Genomic DNA, 18,317 nt, shown 5'->3' on the forward strand with positions numbered 1-18,317 from the left:
GCCATACATTCCCCACTAATAAATAGTTGTTTTTTATAAAAACAACAAACTGGGATTAAGCCTGACTATTTTGCAAAAACAAAATACAAATGGTATCCCAAATAACCCGCCAACACTACTGACATAGTTTTTATATATAAAGTGAGGCTATATAAACCAAAACTCGTTCTTCCATATATTTATAACAGATTTACTAAATACAACAATATCTAGTCCTAGCTACATCTTGCCTGTTAAAAAAAGATAACAAATTAATTCCCACTGAAGTTTGCAGCAATCTCCCTTTTTATACAACCAAATTAATAACAATATTTTTTTTCTCTCAAAAATCAATCAAATATGTTTTACCTTTTGTCAGTCTGACACCCAGTTAGACAATAATTAATTAATTTTTAGACGACAATGACAACTGTTTGTTATAAACAATATTTTTTGTTTGGGAAAAGCGAAAAAAAAGTTTGAACTGAATAAATAAAATTACATTATCCCATAGCCATAACAACAAAATGTGTGAAATATAACAGACAAATCTCTTTACTGACTGAATGACACACTGACAAAGTTAGTTAGTCCAACAAACACTGATGGAGGCACATTTTGTTTGGGGACAACAAACAGACAATCAAAAAAGAAAAACTGAAATTAAATGAAGGGGTATTTGCTTATCAATGATAATTTTCACTTGGAACAACCGGCTGCCATCACTGGCCATTGTAAAAATGAAACATGAAAAAAGCCTTTCAGTTGTTTGTGTGAAAGTGTCGGTGTGTTGTGCCTTTTTTCTGTTCAGCAAGGCATTTATTTTTCCAACATTTTCCATGTTTCTTTTTTCTTGTTGGGTTCGGTTTGTTTTGTTGCTGACGCTATAGCTAATATTTTGTGTTTTTACTACTGCTAATGTTTTGTTGCTGCTGTTGTTGTTGTTGGTATTTCATTCCATCAAAATTGTTGGTCGTTTGTCTAGTTTTATTATTACTCTTTGCTCGTCCGCCATCGTCCTCATCATGGCCGCCATCGTCGTTGGTGTTGTTGACTACATGTTCAAGTTCAAGGTTAGCCAAATTTTGTTTTTGGACTTTTTTTATTATTATTGTTGTTGTGTTACCAAAAACACACAAATACACCAGACACCAATCAACCACTCCACCACGACCCACTAACCGACCCGGCCAAACAGAAATATATATATAGACCATATTTAAGGCTGACGCAAACTGAGACATTGGCAGCGTAGCAGCAGTTGCGCCAGACAGAGACTGAACATTTGAAGGATCTCATACACATTTCCAATTGGGAAGGAAACTGTGTGTGGCACGCACGCACACATACAGAGGCAGTTAATACTCCCACCACTTGTTACATTTAAGGCTTCCTGCGTATTTTTCCTTTCTTCCTGCCCACCACCAGTCTGTCACTCCGGTGTCGTAGGCTACCCCTCTGTCTGTTACCACTTGTTCGTAACAGAATATGATGATACACAGGCACGCAAAATGTGTTTTATATTATTATACTTTTGTTGTTGTTTGGGGTTTCAAAACTCCATCATGTAGTCTGGTAGTAGAGAAACATTCGTGTGAACTCGACTGATTGAAGATATTCAGAATTGATATCCAGACTCACAGCAAGGAGTCTTCATAAAATATAGAGATACGACATTAGGAAGACTCCGAACTAGAACATATTGTAGACCTGCAGTAGAAGTCTTTAAGGATTCGTATGGATTTATGGATTTTTTTATAGTACTTATCAGAGATGGTCCGTCAGAAACAGTGACGTAAATGACATACATTTCCGACATAAAATACATACGTCTAAAACGTCGGAAACCCACCCAAAACCATTAGGTTTTTCACAAAATGGCTTTTCCATTAATTCAATACGTGGAAATCACGTATGCTTTACTCAAAACCATATAAAATTTCAAAATTTTCTTCTTAAAAAAAATTTAGAATTTTTAATCAATTCTAGTAACGAGTAGTCGGATATATGTAAAAATAATATATATTCTTGGAAATAACTGTATATGGTGATAACATTGAAATAAATGACATTTTCTACATTTATTACATTTTATACAGGTATATGACGTTTTTGACGTTTACACCTTTGTGACGGTCGAAAACCTAAAAATTGGTCACACGGACCATCCCTGGTTCTTATAGTGTGTATCTATTGGCTCACAGCTGGGATTCTTTCTGACACTGCGAAGGGATTTTCAATATGCTTCAGGCAGATAGTCTATGTAGAATCATAGTAGGGAGTACTAGACAAATTGTATAGGCTCCCAGTCGAGAGTCCTTGTAAGTCCTCCATAAAAGTCGTTGTAGACTCCCAGTAGAGAATTTCTGTAGACTCCCAGCAAGGAGTCTTTATATACCCGAAGGAGTGCTAAACCCGTTGGAGGGGATTTATACTCCCAATATGGATTACTTTTATATTGAGTCATTATAGGCTCGCAGTTTGGATGATTTTTAAAGTACCAATGCAGAGTCCTTGTAGACCCTCAAAGGGATTCCAGGCAGATAATCTATACAAAGCACCAGCAGGGTGTATCAATGATATGATATCCCAATAGAGATTTTTTATAGACACCCAGTCGAAAGCACTTGCAGCCTTTAGTAAGGATCCTAGTTGACCCCCTTAGGAGGACATTGCAGCCTTACTAAAGGCTGCAAGGTCCTTACTAAAAGCCCTTGCAGCCTTTAGTAAGGATCCTAGTAGACCCCCAGTATAGAGTTTTTTAAATTCTCAGCAAAGAGTCTTTCGGCTCTCTGTGGGATTCCAGTAAGAAGTCTTACAGAGTCTCTTTATACACCCCCAATAAGAAGTATTTCAGACTCAAATAGAATTCTCTGTAGACTTCCAGTATGGAGTGCCTGTGGTCTACCAGTGAGTTATTCAGAAAAGCGACTTTGTAGAAGTAGTCTCAGAAGAAAGGCTCACAGTAGATAGTGTTTGTAGTCTACCAGTATAGATATATTGTAGGTATTAGAAGATAGTGGTTATAGTGAGACTTTCTATACTACCAGTAGGGAGTGTTTATAGATTCCCAGTGCAGAGTCTTTGTAGGTTTAGGTTTAGCATTCGTATATTACCAGTCTTCGTAAACTCCAAGTATTAAGTCTTTAGGGGCTCCCAGAAAAAAACAAGACTTTTTGGACGTCCACTTGTATGTAGAGAGTCTTTCGAGCACGAAGTTTGTATAGGCAACCAATAGGGAATCTGTATTGCTATATATATCGATTGCCGAATATAATCGACTGCTTTTAGGAAGTCTTTCCCGCTTTCCCGCAATGACAAAATTTAATCTAAAATATTTAAATAATTTCTTTAGCAGGGTAGGTTTTTATCTTCCCTTAACTTATTCTCTTTTTTTTTTGTAAATTACAGAACTCATGTCAGCTATACATTTAGCGGAACACAAAAACATTAAAAAAGTTCGTTTTATTGTCATCCTTAATATAACTGACAAATATAGGTGGAAAAGTTTTGCATCGTACCCCCACAGCAGCTATAAATAAAAAGAAACAAAAAACTACACTACCAATACATTGATCCCCATTAAGATGGAACGCACTCACACCAACACACAGACATGCCTATTACATCCCTCCAAATGAGAAGAATGAGAAGGACTCTTTTCCTTAATATTTTCAAATTAAGGAGACCGAAAATTCAAGGCCACCGCCGATATTACAATGACCCACAGGGTTCTGTGTAAGTGTCTTGTTTTTCAAGTTCATGTTGTGGCCCTGTCTGGGTCTGAGTGTGTGCGTGCGTCTGTGTGAGTGTTCGTTTTTATATTTTCGTATATAAATGACATTCAATTCATTTTTTGTTTTTGTTCCTTTTTTTGGTCGCAGGATGTCTGTCGTCCTCATCCTCCGTCAGAGAAACACCACAACACAAAAAGACATCAACAATATTTTTTACGAATACATAATACGCATTGCGCACACATACACACACAAACTGAAACTATCCAAATGTAAGCACCCGCTGCCCCACCCTGTCTGCAGTCGTAATGTAGGCTGGCTGGATGGCATTTTCCGAAAAAGGCAAAATACTCATAAGACCCTGAAAATTCGTATGAACGAATTCAAGGACAAAGGCATTATTTAACTAACGAACTTTGGGCAGTCGAATGCTGCTTCCGACGCAGTTACCGTTATGGTAGCCGCATCATTACACGCCGCCATCACAGCCGCCCTAACATCTTTCCTCCTCATCTCCAGACTATACGGAAACTCTGCAAACGTTGTTTTGCCCCTCGGTTTTCACTTCGTCGTCAGTATTTTGTTGTGTTGTTTTTGTGTGTCTCGTCTTAGATCCCGAAATTTCCAAAAAAGGATATTGTGGGAGGATGCACGATGGTCTGGGTGGCTGGTTGGCTGCTCTGCTTTGTTGTTTGTTCATTCTATTGTGAACAAAGGCAATATCCTTTTGACCTTGAAAGTATATTTCCATACTGAAGAATTTATTGACCCGACACAACCACCAGTGCCACGTCTGAGGCTGAGGGAGTTGCCACAGATCTTGGTTGGTGAGTTTGGAGCCTTACTGCCGTTGCTCCCACTTAGAAGTGCGATTATAAATGGCTGCTCCCTTGCCTCTGGAGCCAATGTCAAGTTTGGATGTTACATTGCCAATGGGTAGATGGATGGATGGTTGACTTTTTCCCTGTCGCGTCTTAGCAACCTGTGTATGTGTGTGCGTGTATGAGACACAAACACATTCACACACAAATGAACAAATCCTCCAGTTTTCTTGCCTGACAATCTATTTCTGTGTAAGCCAAGACCATAGGCGATTGGCGGTGGATGAGGATCTCTACTGTGCGTGTGTGTGTGAAAATGGAAAAGGAAGGATATGTCGTCTGCTTCCACACATACCAATAAAATAACAATTGTTGTTGTTTTTTGTTGCTGGAAAAATGATTTGTTTTCAGAGTTTATTGAATTTCTTGAAAACCCATCAGTCTGCGTAGGAAGAGCGGGGATGATCCTTTTGGGGGTAGACTACACAATGATGATATGATATAAAAAAGAATGAGAGAGAGAGCGTGTGTGTAGAGTAAGAGTATGGGTGTACGACAATTCTGGTATTTTCTCAGAGATCATTGTACTTTTTTGAAATGGCCTTGAAAGGTTATTCTCTCCTGTTTTGTACTTGGTGATGTGGCAGGGGAGTGGTAATAGAAAAATAATGGTTGAGCTTGAGGGACGTGTGCGTAACACTGATTCCGATGTTGGTGTACGTTCGGCAGGTTATAAGCCCCAATAAAACAGATTTAACAGCAAAACCGACATTATATCTTCTTCTCCCGCCTGTCGCCAGACCCTATCTCCCTCGGGACAGGGCTAAATGTATTGATGTATTGTAGGCATTTATGACAAGCAAAGCGTAAATTTTTCGATGCCAAAGAACTTAATGTGGTATGATTTTCTTTTCGCCCGGCTTAAAATGTGTAATGTATACAACAACAACAGCGTCGAAAAAAATATGAAATTCTTTAAAACTTTTTCTATCAAATTTCAGAGAATTCAATTAAAATGTGGTTGTTTCGTTATGATTTTGAAGGGATTTAATTGAATGTGAATTGTGAAATGGAATCCATAGAAGAGTGTGCAAATTGTGTATGATGTGTGTGTGTGTGTGTGTGGAATTAGGCTTATGGAATAATTTCGTGTAAATAGATATAATGTTGCAACATTTGAAAATGTTTCGTTTTTATAACTGATTAGGGAATGGTTTGGATAGTGCTTTTGAAGTCAAGTACACAATATGGGATTTTCACATTTTGTAACATGCCACCGAGAATTATAATTAAATTTTGGGCATTGCAATAGAAAAAGTATGGATGTGAGGTTTGGAATTAAATACCAAATTATTGGTGCGGTAGATGGCATTTTACGTGTATTCATGTGAGGGTATGTCTTATTCATTATTGATATTTTCGAAGTATAAGTTCGCTTGTTAAATTTTCGTTGTGTATTATCATAACGAAAGCAACATATTATTGATGTTAATGTTCCGTTTCTTCAAGGATGATATAAGTGAAGGTCTCCGAAGACCACACATATTATCGATGATTTAAGGAAACATTGTAATATTAATTTGAGTTACATTCACTCATTTTATCGGTGAAGGTATTCTATAGACATATGCCTATTAAAATGCGAAAATATTTCGTATTTTGGCAATGAACCAAAATCTTGCATTCGGCATTATCAATTTACGCATATTTCCTTAAAATTCTCCAAACCTTGTGGTATTAAGGTTCCATGGTATTGGCCACAGGAAAAAATGCGACAAATGGAGTATAGCCTTAACATATAGCCTCTCACTACTTTGGCATTTAAAAGGGTAAGGTATTCTTCGATGTGGAGCACACGTCGAAATAGTTATTAGGTGTACTCTGTCCAAAAAGTCTATTTTTTGGCTCTTCGATTTTTGCATTTGGCTAAAAATTCGACCTTTTGATATTTCGATTTTGTCAAATCTGTTCAAAATCGATTTTCGATTTTTACCGACTAATGCAAAATTCTCTAAAAATGTTATTTTTTATATGAATTGTCATCGACAGATAATATAAAGTTCTGGAATGGGTAATTTTTCAGTAAATTGGATTTTGTGATAATTAACCAAGTTTTTATGAAGAAAATCAAAAGTTGACTTTGCGATTTCCTCAAAGATCAAAAGTCGACTTCGACTTTTAGACTTTTCAATGCAATACGTCTATTTTTGTTAATTAACAAAATATGCAATAAAATTGAGTCCATGGTCTGGGTGTTTATTACCTGAAAATCAGGTTCAAACATCCGGATCTGTCTCCAACATACATTTTACTAACCTGAATCGCGATGTGAGACCTCTTTTGGTAAATATGTTAAACGAATCCGACAGTTTTTACTTTTACATTTTCTTCGAACATTTTGTGTACACCTTCTGAGCAAGAAATGTTGAAATGAACGACGAAAACATAAAATATCGATTTCTTGTCTTTGAGGGCCCCATCTAAAATTTTATGAACGGAAATTTTTGCAGAATATTTGAGGTTTACATGTCTCGTCTTGTGATATTTAGGTTCAATGAGGTGAAACATGGCGCACAAGGATTCGAGATAGGAAAGGAATATATTTTTCAAAGACATTGCTTATTCGATTTGAATGAAGACATGGTATCTCAAAAATAACTTGCAATAGTCGCAAACAAAGCTATAATGCGTTTTCTTCATGAATTTGGAAATAATCAGTAAACAAATAATCACGCTATAACATAACAACTTTACCTTTGTCGAATTTGTCCTTCTGGATACTTACAAAAGCTTCCATCCCCATAGGGAATTGTCCACCCCTCAGATAATGAGCTCCGTTGTGTATTTAATGCAAGACTTTAATGTGTAGTATTATCCCCATTTTATAACCAACAACAATCCACAATTCCTCAAAATTATTCTCAACTTTTTTACTCTAAAAACGCCATCTCACTATTACTGAGTTCCATTTATACAGACATTTTAAAATTATATTTTCAAATATAGATGACACTCGGTTAATAAATTACAAAATTTCATAGCTATGTTGGTATAAAAATAATAGTGCCCTATTTTTAATTCCCTATTTTTACACACCCCTCTACTTTATCGAGAATTTCTTTTTTTAAGTGATTTCCAATAAATCAATAATTTCTCTTTAAACTTCCCGAATAATGAACATGACAAATTAATTAATTTTAAATTATTATTCTGCCAAATTACATTGTCGATTCTACATTACGCTTAAGCGACATCTATATCACCCTAATTTTATTTGCATGGCTCCGGTTTGTGTACTCGCTTTACCAAGCGACAAACATCATCTACTGTTGATTAGCGAAATTAACATTTATTTTGTTGCTATATGTGCCTAAATGTATGCTATAGAAAATATATAATATGAGATGGTGTCGTCGTGTTTTTAGCGTCGACATAAACCGCAACGTTGCATTGGCTACATTTGACTACTATTTTAATTAGTTGGCAATACGAATATATAGTTGGCAATATTGTCACAATGATTCTCAAACTGTATAACTCAAATGTTTTGTAGTTCTAATAAATATGAAATTAAATGAATGGCTATACAAAACAAAAATGTTTTATGTAGTTTTTTAATACATGTATGTACAAAATGGCGGGGTAGCTTTCAAGATGTCAATCTTATTTTATGTTTATTATATCCCCTAAAATATGCTTCAGATAATATAAAAATGGTTTGCATTTATAAATTAATACACACACATCAACTTTTTCATGCGATTGGCAAGGAGGTCTATGCAGAAAACCGCCAATACCAAACATTATTTTACAGTGATTATCGATAAATGGCTATAAAGAATAATTTTGATCAACAGTGTGATGGATACAATTTTTGAACTTATTCAAAATAAGGGAGGCCCTACCCATTATTTATAAAAGTTATCTTATTTTATTTAAGTTTTAACAAATAAATTGTTCTAATTTTGTAAAAGTGCGTCTATAGTTATGCAACACCAGCAATTTTGAAAGTGCAGAATTCGGCGAAACCATAAAGAATAAATTAATTATTTTTGTTGAATAATATGTGTATATTAACTTAACTATTTGTCAACTAACATACCAATTGAATTATGGGTGCGTCTATAGTTATGATACGCAGTGTATTACAACTTTTTGCAGGTTTAATTTAATTAATTTCACATATCGCTCATTTGCTGCAAGACCGGCATATATCTAAAATCGTCATTCTTGAATTAATGATGCAAAATTGTTCGCTACTTCAGACTTCATGTTGTGTAAATAATTCAGAAGAATATATCTTACAAACTCTGATTAAGAAGCTGAAGAAGTTCCTCTTTTCCATGTAAGGTGTGAGTCTATTAAACACTTAAAACACATTTTATGCAAAATCGATTTTTTTATTTATGTTGGTCTTACAGCAATTGAGTGATGTATGACAATTCATATACATTGAATTTCAGGGTAATCTCTGAATAAATGTAAAAAAATGGAAAATATATCTTTAGTTTTAAAATTCCTAACATCAGTTATAAAGTAATAAAAAATTTCATAAAGTTGATTAAAATAAATCTTTCTATCTAAAATTATTCAATAGTCTTAATTGTCATACAAAATATACTTACCTTTATAATCTGTCGTCGTTGCTTCCGTTTTGAGTATTAAACTTTTTGCCATTAACTTTTCGGCCAACAATGGATTTGAGGCGATTAGAAAACGCGTCGAACTATCATCGAATATCGATGAATTCTCTGAGCTAATCGTGTTGTTGCTGCTGTTATTGTTGATGTTGCTATTATTGGTGCCATTCGTGCAATTATGATTGTTGTTGTTGTGATTGCTATTATTGAGGGGGTTGTTGTTGTTATTATTATTGCTATTACTATTGCTGATACGTGTTAAAAATGATGAACTATTTGCCTGCTCCTGTGTAGAAGATGCTGCAGTGGGTTCTAGCGTTAACGAATTTGTACCCACAGAACCCAGAGCAGAATTTTCACCCGGTAGCTGAATACCATTGCCGGCAATTAAATGTGATGTCGTTGATGAAACGCGACCACCATTACACGTGCTTGTGCCAACGATATTGCCACCAGTGCCGGGCACACCGGTCGTGCCATTGACCAGTGCAGCAAATGTTTCATCTGCCACGCATCCTTCACTGGTAACATCGCTGATGTTGTTATTCTCTTCCTAGAGGGGGGAAATAAAAAGAAAAATTAATTAGAAAAAGATTTAAATAAAAAACATTTTTATAGCGGTCTGGTTACAAACATTTATCCGTGATAAGTTGGTATTTATTCATTATTATTATGCGACTTATCCGATGTTAGAAACATCCCGATCTTGGTCAGCTCATTGCATAGTCTCAGTTAACATATATTGGGACGAAATTAGCACGGATTAAAAAGGTATAAAGGTTTTTCACATTTTTGTATAGGACTTAAATGTTTAAGGCATAACAAAATTTCTTTCAGAATTGACAACTGAGGTTTTGATATGGATTTTATCTATTTGTCAAGCAAGTCGGCTGAAATTGTACACTTCGGGTTTTCAGAGATATTTATATAACCCGTCATGATTGCACAAATATCGTTTCATTCAAAAATATCCCTACAGATATTTCGACTTTTTACCGACTAAACGAAATTCATTTTAATCCTTTATATAGGATCAATAAAGGACTCGGAATTCCATATGAGTGGCACTTCATTAAAAAAACGAGCCTAGGACCATAAAATTCTTATCTCAAACCATTGACCAATATTAGACAACATTAAAAAAAATGGTCGATGATGTAATATTGAGTCAATTCAAAAAATTTGGAATGATATATCCGATTAAATACTAAAATCCTATCTTTTGAGTAGTAACAATGCACGTTCAAAATTACCAAGTTCTATATTAAATATTGCGATTTAGTTATATAATTGTATGCCGATCAAGGGTCCCCGAGGTCGATGAAAGATACACCTATTTATTCCAGAAAATTATGAGTTGATATTTATATGAAAATATCCTATAAATTGGCATTTCAGGTCCTTATTGGTTAAACCATATTCCTACAATTTTGTTTCGGTGTTGGTTTATATTTGGGTATTATCAAAACTAGCATCACTCTTTGAATTTTGATTTATAAGTAATTTATTATGTCTACGCATCCTTTCAGTTCTTGCTCCAATTATTTAATTCCAATATTATATTATTTAATTCCAATGCTCGATCCTATATTTTTTCAAATCTACCGTTTCTCTTCTGAATCTTCTTAATTCATACATACAAACTTTTTTTAATCTTTCCCCCATTTACTTACTTTCACTTCAACTGTGGCTAAATCGGAGAGTAAACTCTCAATTTCAAAATTACTTTCGGACAGTTGGCGGAACAGTTCATCGGAAGAGTCATTGTTGCACAACGAAGGTTCTAAGGCATTTATGTCTGTGGTACTCTCGGCTAACTGTGTGTTTTCGCTGACATTCTCATTGGACTGGGGTACTCCATCCTAGAAAAAGAAAAGATCATGAAGAAGAAGCATTACTCCACATACATTCCACATTTATATTCACATCGTGTACCAACCTGCATGCATGCTGATATGTCTAGACCACCCACAATGCGACCATCGTTATCCGGACACCAGAGTAGAGCGTCATCAATAAATGGCATCGCTAAGGCAAAGCCACTTAAAACTTCGTTCACCAGTGCCAGCGTGTTTGTGTCACCGGTGTCGCGTTGGAAAATTTCTAAAGGATTCGCTGGGGTTGTTTTGGTTGATTTGGGCTTTTAACGAAAAAGAACACCAGGTGATGATCTCCTTCGTTTGCTTTAAAGTTTTGTGTTTTTTCTACTTGCTCTCAGGATTTTTTTAAAGGGATGTGAGGGGTATTTTAGGGAAGTTTATGTTGCTTTTCTTTGTAAATTTTAGGCACTTTTTTATTTATTTAATTGTTGTTTTGTGTTTTTTTTTTTTGGTTTTATATTTTGTATAACAGCATTTGTTTTACGAAGATTGTATAAAAAAATTTACATTGTTTTGTTTTTTATTTTTTCTTCTTTTTGTTTCTTTTCAGAAATTAAAGCCAATTTGGTTTCAAAAATAAATTCATAAAAATTATGGACGAATTTCTGTTTCCCGATAAAAACAAATTGCTTATTTACACTTACAAACGAATTTGGTTTTCTTGTTGTTGTTATTGTTATTGTGGTTGCAAATTAACTATATATAATATATGTGATTATGTATATATATGTAGATGTATATATAGAGAAAAAACGCATGATGTACATTTACAACACTACACACTAATTAAAAAGTTTTTATTAAAATTGATTTTAAGGCAACCAGTTGGTGTTCTACAAAAATTGTGATAAGTCTGAAAAGAGAAGAAGGGAGAAATTTAAATATTAGTAAAGAATTTTAAAGGAAGTAACAAATAAGAAATAATTAGAATGTGAAACAATGATGATGAAAGGTGACTGGGTATGTCTATGTTTTCCTATTTTATGTTTTATATGGATAAAAAACATATGTATATAATAAAAACCAGTGAGCGGAGCAGAATAGTCGGACAGGGCCGACCATATGATACCCTACACAACTACCAAGGAATTCTAACTTTCTGCAAAGTTTTATTCCGAGCCTGGGCAATATTTCGTGATAGTAGCACCTTCTTTCCCGATAAGAGGCCAACGGCACCTCTTCCTTACACTGAAATATTTTCCGAATATTACTAATATTCAGTACAGTCTTCTAACAACTTGCCTATATTTCTTTTCACCGTGGGTTGTGTTGTGATGTTCGGCTTATAGTTGTAGCCTATAGCATGAATAATGGTTTATTAAATAATATCCGAATACGTAAGCACCTGTAAATGTAACTCCCACATCCGAGTACATACGACAATATAATTGGTTTCAATCTAAAGGCAAACCACTCCTCTTGGATATACTATCAACTTCTCGGGTCTATGTCCTTCAGGAGTAAATATATACGCTGTAGAATACAAATTTTGTAATTTTCCACACAAAAGTCAGCGTCTATTTGACCCGCTAAATATTGATCGATCTCTATCAAAACAGGCATGCTTATTCTTTGGCCCAATCCCCTTCTCCATGTAAAAATTCGAAATGTTGGGCCATAATTGCGGCTTTTGGAGCGATCAGAAAAACTGACAAAAATTAAGTATTTGGTCCATTTCATCCCCTAAATAGTAAGCGAACAATAGGGGTCTTCATTGGGCCGAGCCCATCCTACGTGCAAAATTTCGTGAAAATTGGTCCTTAACTGTGGCCTGCATCGTGGTTACAAATTATAATGGACAGAGGGACGGACGGACACACATGTCTAGATCGACTCAGCTAGTTGAGATATGACGATCGGTATACTTAAAAGTGGGTCTAGGACAGGGATGCAAAAGTTGGTACAATTGTACTAATTTTAGCACTATTTAGAAGTCAAAAATACTATAGCACCCCAATGACATATTTAGCACCATTTCTACACTGTATCAAACTACTCTCACTTAAAAGTATTGTAAGTGCTTAAACATACAATATGATGATTTTTCATTGTTTCAGGAATATTGCGGTACAACAATTCGATGGCTCTCACGTCAAGAAGTTATTGAAAGGTAAATGGTGTACCAAAGTCATTATATATCTATATATTTGTACGAAATTTGACAAATTGTAACGAATTAGGCCTAGAATGATGTGTGTTAAGTTTCCTCAAATTCGGTACCAAAGTCCCTATACATCTTGCGATTTGCACGAAATTTGACATAGCGTACTGAATTAAGCTTAGAATGACGTGTGCTCAGTTTCGTGAAAAAAGGTTCATATCTAGATATAGCTCCCATATATATTTTCGTCCGATTTAAAGTAAATGGTGTACCAAAGTCCCTATATAGCTTTTGATTTGCACGAAATTTGGCACAGCGTAATGAACTGGGTCTAGAATGATGTGTGCCAAGTTTCGTGAAAATCGGTTCAAGTTTATATATAGCTACCATATATATTTTCGTCCGATTTAAGGAAAATGGTGCACCAAAGTCCCTATATATCCTTCGATTTGCACGAAATTTGGCATAGGGTACTGAATTAAATCTAGAAATATATGTATTAAATTTCGTGAAAATCAGTTCAGATTTAGATGTAGCTCCCATATATATTTTCGTCCGATTTAAAGTAAATGGTGTACCAAAGTTTCTATATATCTTTCGATTTCCACAAAATTGGGCATGGCTTACTGAATTAAGTCTACCATGATCTGTGTTAATTTTCGTGGAAATCGGTTCAGATTTAGATATATCTCTTACATATTTTTTGTTCCGATTTTATGTAAGTTGTGCACTAAAGACCTACTAAGAAATCGGTTCAGATTCAGATTCATGTTTATCAGATATTTAAATTGATTTAAATAATTGTGTCCCATTGTAAGAAGCAACTCTATATCTGACCAAATGAAAAATTTAGTATAGGTGGCAGAATCCAATTTCATTTTACTGATCCTTCAAAAATGCGACGTCTGTTAAGATTCATCTGTTGAATAACCCAAAGTGGTGAAGGGTATCATATAGTCGGCCCCGTCCGACTTTACTTCTTTCTTACTGATTACTGTTTTTTGCGTTCTTGCAATATGTACAAACATTATAAATAATATCAAATTAGAAATGCAGTCTGAGGATGCCAGAATGCATGTAGAAATTATTAAGTCTTTCAAAAACGACAATATATGCACTTGTTGGTCAAAGGTGACTGAAGTCAAAAATATACTAAACGAAGATATGTTTCCTTTTTAGAGGGTTATTATATATTTCACATTCATCTACAAATGTAGAAAGGGTATTTTCATATCAAAATATAATTAAAACCAACGAAAGGAACTGCTGCTTCAAATCTTAATTACTGCTTCAAATCTTCATTAATTTTTTATTTATGTTTATATTAATTGTTAATAACAATAACAATTTTATTAAAAAATATATAAAAAGTACAATCGGACAGAAAAAAGTAAATTTTTTATTGAAAGCTAGTACAATTTGAAAAATTTCATTTCGCATCCCTGGTCTAGGACCAACATTTCGCGGCGTTACAACCTTTTGGGGCTGCACAAAGCTATAATACCCTGACAACATAGTTGTGTAGGGTATAAAAATATTTTAAATTATGACTTCAAAATATCAAATTGGACATCGCACAGACAACTATAATGCTAATTATGCATATGTTTAATGTTTTACACTCTTACAAGGTAAATCCGACTAAATCTAACCGCATAAAAAAATATTGGTTAATTTCAAAACCTCTACTTTGAAATTGGATTTTGAATTTACATATCTGACTCAAACCTATGACATATCGTTCATATGCTGTAAGAATAGCATAAATCAGAGTCGTGATTGTTGTGCAAAATATGTACATGAATACATCTTACACATTCGGATTGAGAAGCTGTAAAAATTCTGCTGTTCCTTGAAAGGTATGAGACAATTGAAAACTTAAACGCATCATCTGCAAAATCGATATGTTGGATTTATGCCGGTCTTGCAGCAAATGAGCGGTATGTAGTACACAATTATTCTGACTTTTTGTGTTATTTGGGTTTGAAATTTATGGAATCACTGTCTGGTGTCGTGATGGAACTAGTTTTTTTAAAACATTTATAATTTCACAATATTATCTCAGTTTGTGAATCGACTCCAAATTGTTTAAAAAAGGATGCTCCAATATGGCTAAGGGTATAAAACACTCCCCTTTTTCCCATCCTTAAGTATTATTAACATTATCTTTTGTGACCCTCCTTCTGCTCAATCTTCCAATCTCCAATCCTCGTCCAACGCCATATTCCATTTTTTATTTATTTTCTAACCAAACTAGGTGCACGTTTTCGGTATTTCTCATGAGGAAATCGGACCCCAAAAAAGGTCTTTTCTGACACAGACGCAGAAATTTTTGCACAAAAATCTAATTTGAGCCAGAAATGTTCTAGCTGTTAAATGTTAATGAAAATTGTTTTAAGGGGACCCCCATTCTCGGCGTCAAAAATGTTTTTGATGTAATTCAAATCTACACTAATTCAAGAATGTAACTACAAAATTTCAAGTGAAAATCTCAAGAACTCTTGAAGATGTAGTCGATTTATTGTGTCAGCATCAAGTGACGGCTGACGGGCTACTCAAAATTTAAACGCGCTTTTCTCTAAACATTGGTTTTGCGAATGGCGGGCACTATAACTTAAGAACTAATAGCCCAATCGATCCCAAATTATCACACGTTTCTCTGTGAGTGTATAGCTATCGTATGAACTAGGATAAAGCCAATCGGGGAAGATCTTCCTTATTTTTTAACTTGGTTTTTGGTCAAAAATCGGCGATCTTCCAAACCTTAATAGGCATTGGTATTGATTTATCTTGAAAAATTTAAATCGAGAATGTGTTCCCTTAAATGTTTTTATCCATAAAAAAAATCATGCATAATCCCTGTTTGTTGTTTGTTAAAATATCTAATTCATAGTGGGGAAATGCCACTTTTCACTAAGCTCTAAGAAGGGTAGACTATATTATTCAATCTCGACACTGTTCCTCATCGTTAGTTCGTTAGCTTTATGTTAGGGAATTCCACCCATAAACTATATCCCAAATAAACTATATCCCAAACAAAATACAAATATTGATTTGAAATTAAAAAACAAAATTATATAAGGGTTTTCTTTGTTCATTTTTGGAAATAATAGCTCAATTTGCAACCAGAAAAAAATTATTTTCAATGACTCATATTAGAGACTATTCCAAAGTATTGAGAAAATTCACATTTCACATTTAAAATCATATTTCTGCGGACTATTTAAAATCTACAAAGTTGTCGAATTTATACTGTTGCGAACAAAAACAAAAGTGAAAACACTTTTATAGTTATATTTAATTTGAAATTCTATTTTTGAATGTATTGACTGGGAAGTTTTATTTTCAAATAAATGATATGTTATTATTAAAATCCATCACGTGCCTGTCTGCTACTCTAAATATCGATTTTGCATCTCATATCAGCTTCTTGTCGGTACATTTGAATAAAACATAATATTATGCGGTTTCACATAAATTATATTTAAGAAAAAAAAGACAATAAATTCAATATTATGACTAAAAACTAATTCACATGATTTCGTTGGCAAATAACAGCCACATAAGGTGACTACGAAAAACAGCCAGATAATGCTGTTGATTTTATAATTAGTTCCTCAAAATTTAAATTAATTTAATAAATTATATGCCATAATAATTATAAAGCGAACAAAATATGCAAAGCTAAGCTATTGCCCCTTTGCCTCCCAGCCGCAATGCAACTTATAAATTAAGCCCCCCATCTAAGCTACTTCCACAATAACTTTTAATAACAATAATGATAATAATTTTTAGACAACACAATTTTTTTGGAAACAATGAACATTTCATGCCGTTACCCATCGGTGACAGCAAGTAGATCACCGCCACATACCAAGTAAATAACCGAAAAAATGCAACAACAACTACAGCAACAACTAATAAAAATAAAATTGAAAAGAAAATTTGTTTAGTGGTTCCTTTCTTCCGGTTAATCATCATTATGAACACCATTACCACCAGCAACGGCGACAACAACATCACACAGCAACTAAAACAAAACCAACAACAACGACAACAATAGTTTTGCAGTAAACAGCAAACACAATAAAGTTCAATAACATCAAATCAAATAACATCTGCTGTGTATGGATTACACAAACTAACAAAACAACAACAACAGCAAAAATGAAATGAAAACACTAAAACCCAAAGCCAAAGAAAATGAAGGAAAAACGCTGAAAAGCGAATGACTGCTGTGGCAGAGGCAGAAGTAGCAGCAGCAATTGCTGCACGGCATACCACTGCATTACTTTTCTAATGCTTGTCGGCCTGACTGACTGCCTTGCAACAAATTCATACTTGTACCACAAATAGACTAATACAGACAAGCCTCCGCTATGTAATGCACACACACTCACACACTTGTATGAAAAGAGTTTTCAGTTTACATTGTGCAGCATAAGAAAAATAAACCTACGTAAAATTTTGCCAGCCATCCAACCGGCCAGCAGCAGCAACAACAACTCTAATATCTTGGTACTAATAATAATAATAAAATCAGCAGCAACAACAATAGACTATCACAATAATGATGAACTAAACATGGAACGACAATATTTTGGGTATTAAAAAAAATAGTCGAAAATTGTATAAAATTTGGTCGGTCGGTCAAGATTATGTAATTTTTTGAGTTCAATATGTTGGTGGGAAATCCTCCTCACATTTCTGACAACACGGTCACGTGAATTGATTTTTTTATGAACTTGTCTAAAGATTTGAATGAATAAAATGTGACTCATGGAAATATCAGATTAGATCCCAAGTTTGGATCGAATCGATTTCTAAAGATTTCGAAGAGAGTAATGAATAAATATTGCACATCAAAGTTATTTCTTTCAAATGAATATTGAGTTCGTAGATGGGAAATATCGGTTCACTCCTTCTGTTACCTCTCCCCCAAAATGGTCCGAATTTTGCTGAAAATAAATTTTATAATATAATACGACCGGCGAATCCGATTTAACCAAAGTGTACCATACATAATATTTTACCCAATCCATTTAAAGATGCGGTTACTGTTTTAGTCCTTCTAGTATCTACCTCAAAAATGATCAACATTTCGAAATAATGGTTTTAGCAGGCCTAGATTAACTCTGGTACCTCCTGGTATCTCCCCC

At 34.4% G+C, this 18,317-nt stretch overlaps 1 protein-coding gene and 1 long non-coding RNA gene across 2 annotated transcripts in view; both read right to left on the reverse strand.

The window, feature by feature from the left end:
- Window positions 1-869: 869 nt before the first annotated feature.
- LOC133335352 (ecdysone-induced protein 74EF-like) lies at window positions 870-11,312 on the reverse strand. Its single transcript, XM_061543634.1, has 4 exons — window positions 11,117-11,312; window positions 10,851-11,039; window positions 9,163-9,730; window positions 870-1,033 (listed from the first exon to the last, which is right to left on the reverse strand). The coding sequence occupies exons 1-4, from the start codon at window positions 11,201-11,203 to the stop codon at window positions 870-872; spliced, it is 1,008 nt and encodes a 335-aa protein (XP_061399618.1). The 5' UTR covers window positions 11,204-11,312.
- Window positions 11,313-11,837: 525 nt separating this feature from the next.
- LOC133335372 (uncharacterized) overlaps window positions 11,838-18,317 on the reverse strand; it is a 68,644-nt gene continuing 62,164 nt past the window's right edge. The window contains exon 3 of the long non-coding RNA XR_009754518.1: window positions 11,838-11,910. This is a non-coding gene — a long non-coding RNA (uncharacterized LOC133335372). The remainder of the gene's footprint in view (window positions 11,911-18,317) is intronic.

The sequence above is a fragment of the Musca vetustissima genome, unplaced genomic scaffold (assembly GCF_032173495.1).
Source record: "Musca vetustissima isolate MV318-11 ecotype Yass unplaced genomic scaffold, APGP_CSIRO_Mvet_v1 utg7685, whole genome shotgun sequence".
NCBI classification, from domain to species: Eukaryota; Metazoa; Arthropoda; class Insecta; order Diptera; family Muscidae; genus Musca; species Musca vetustissima.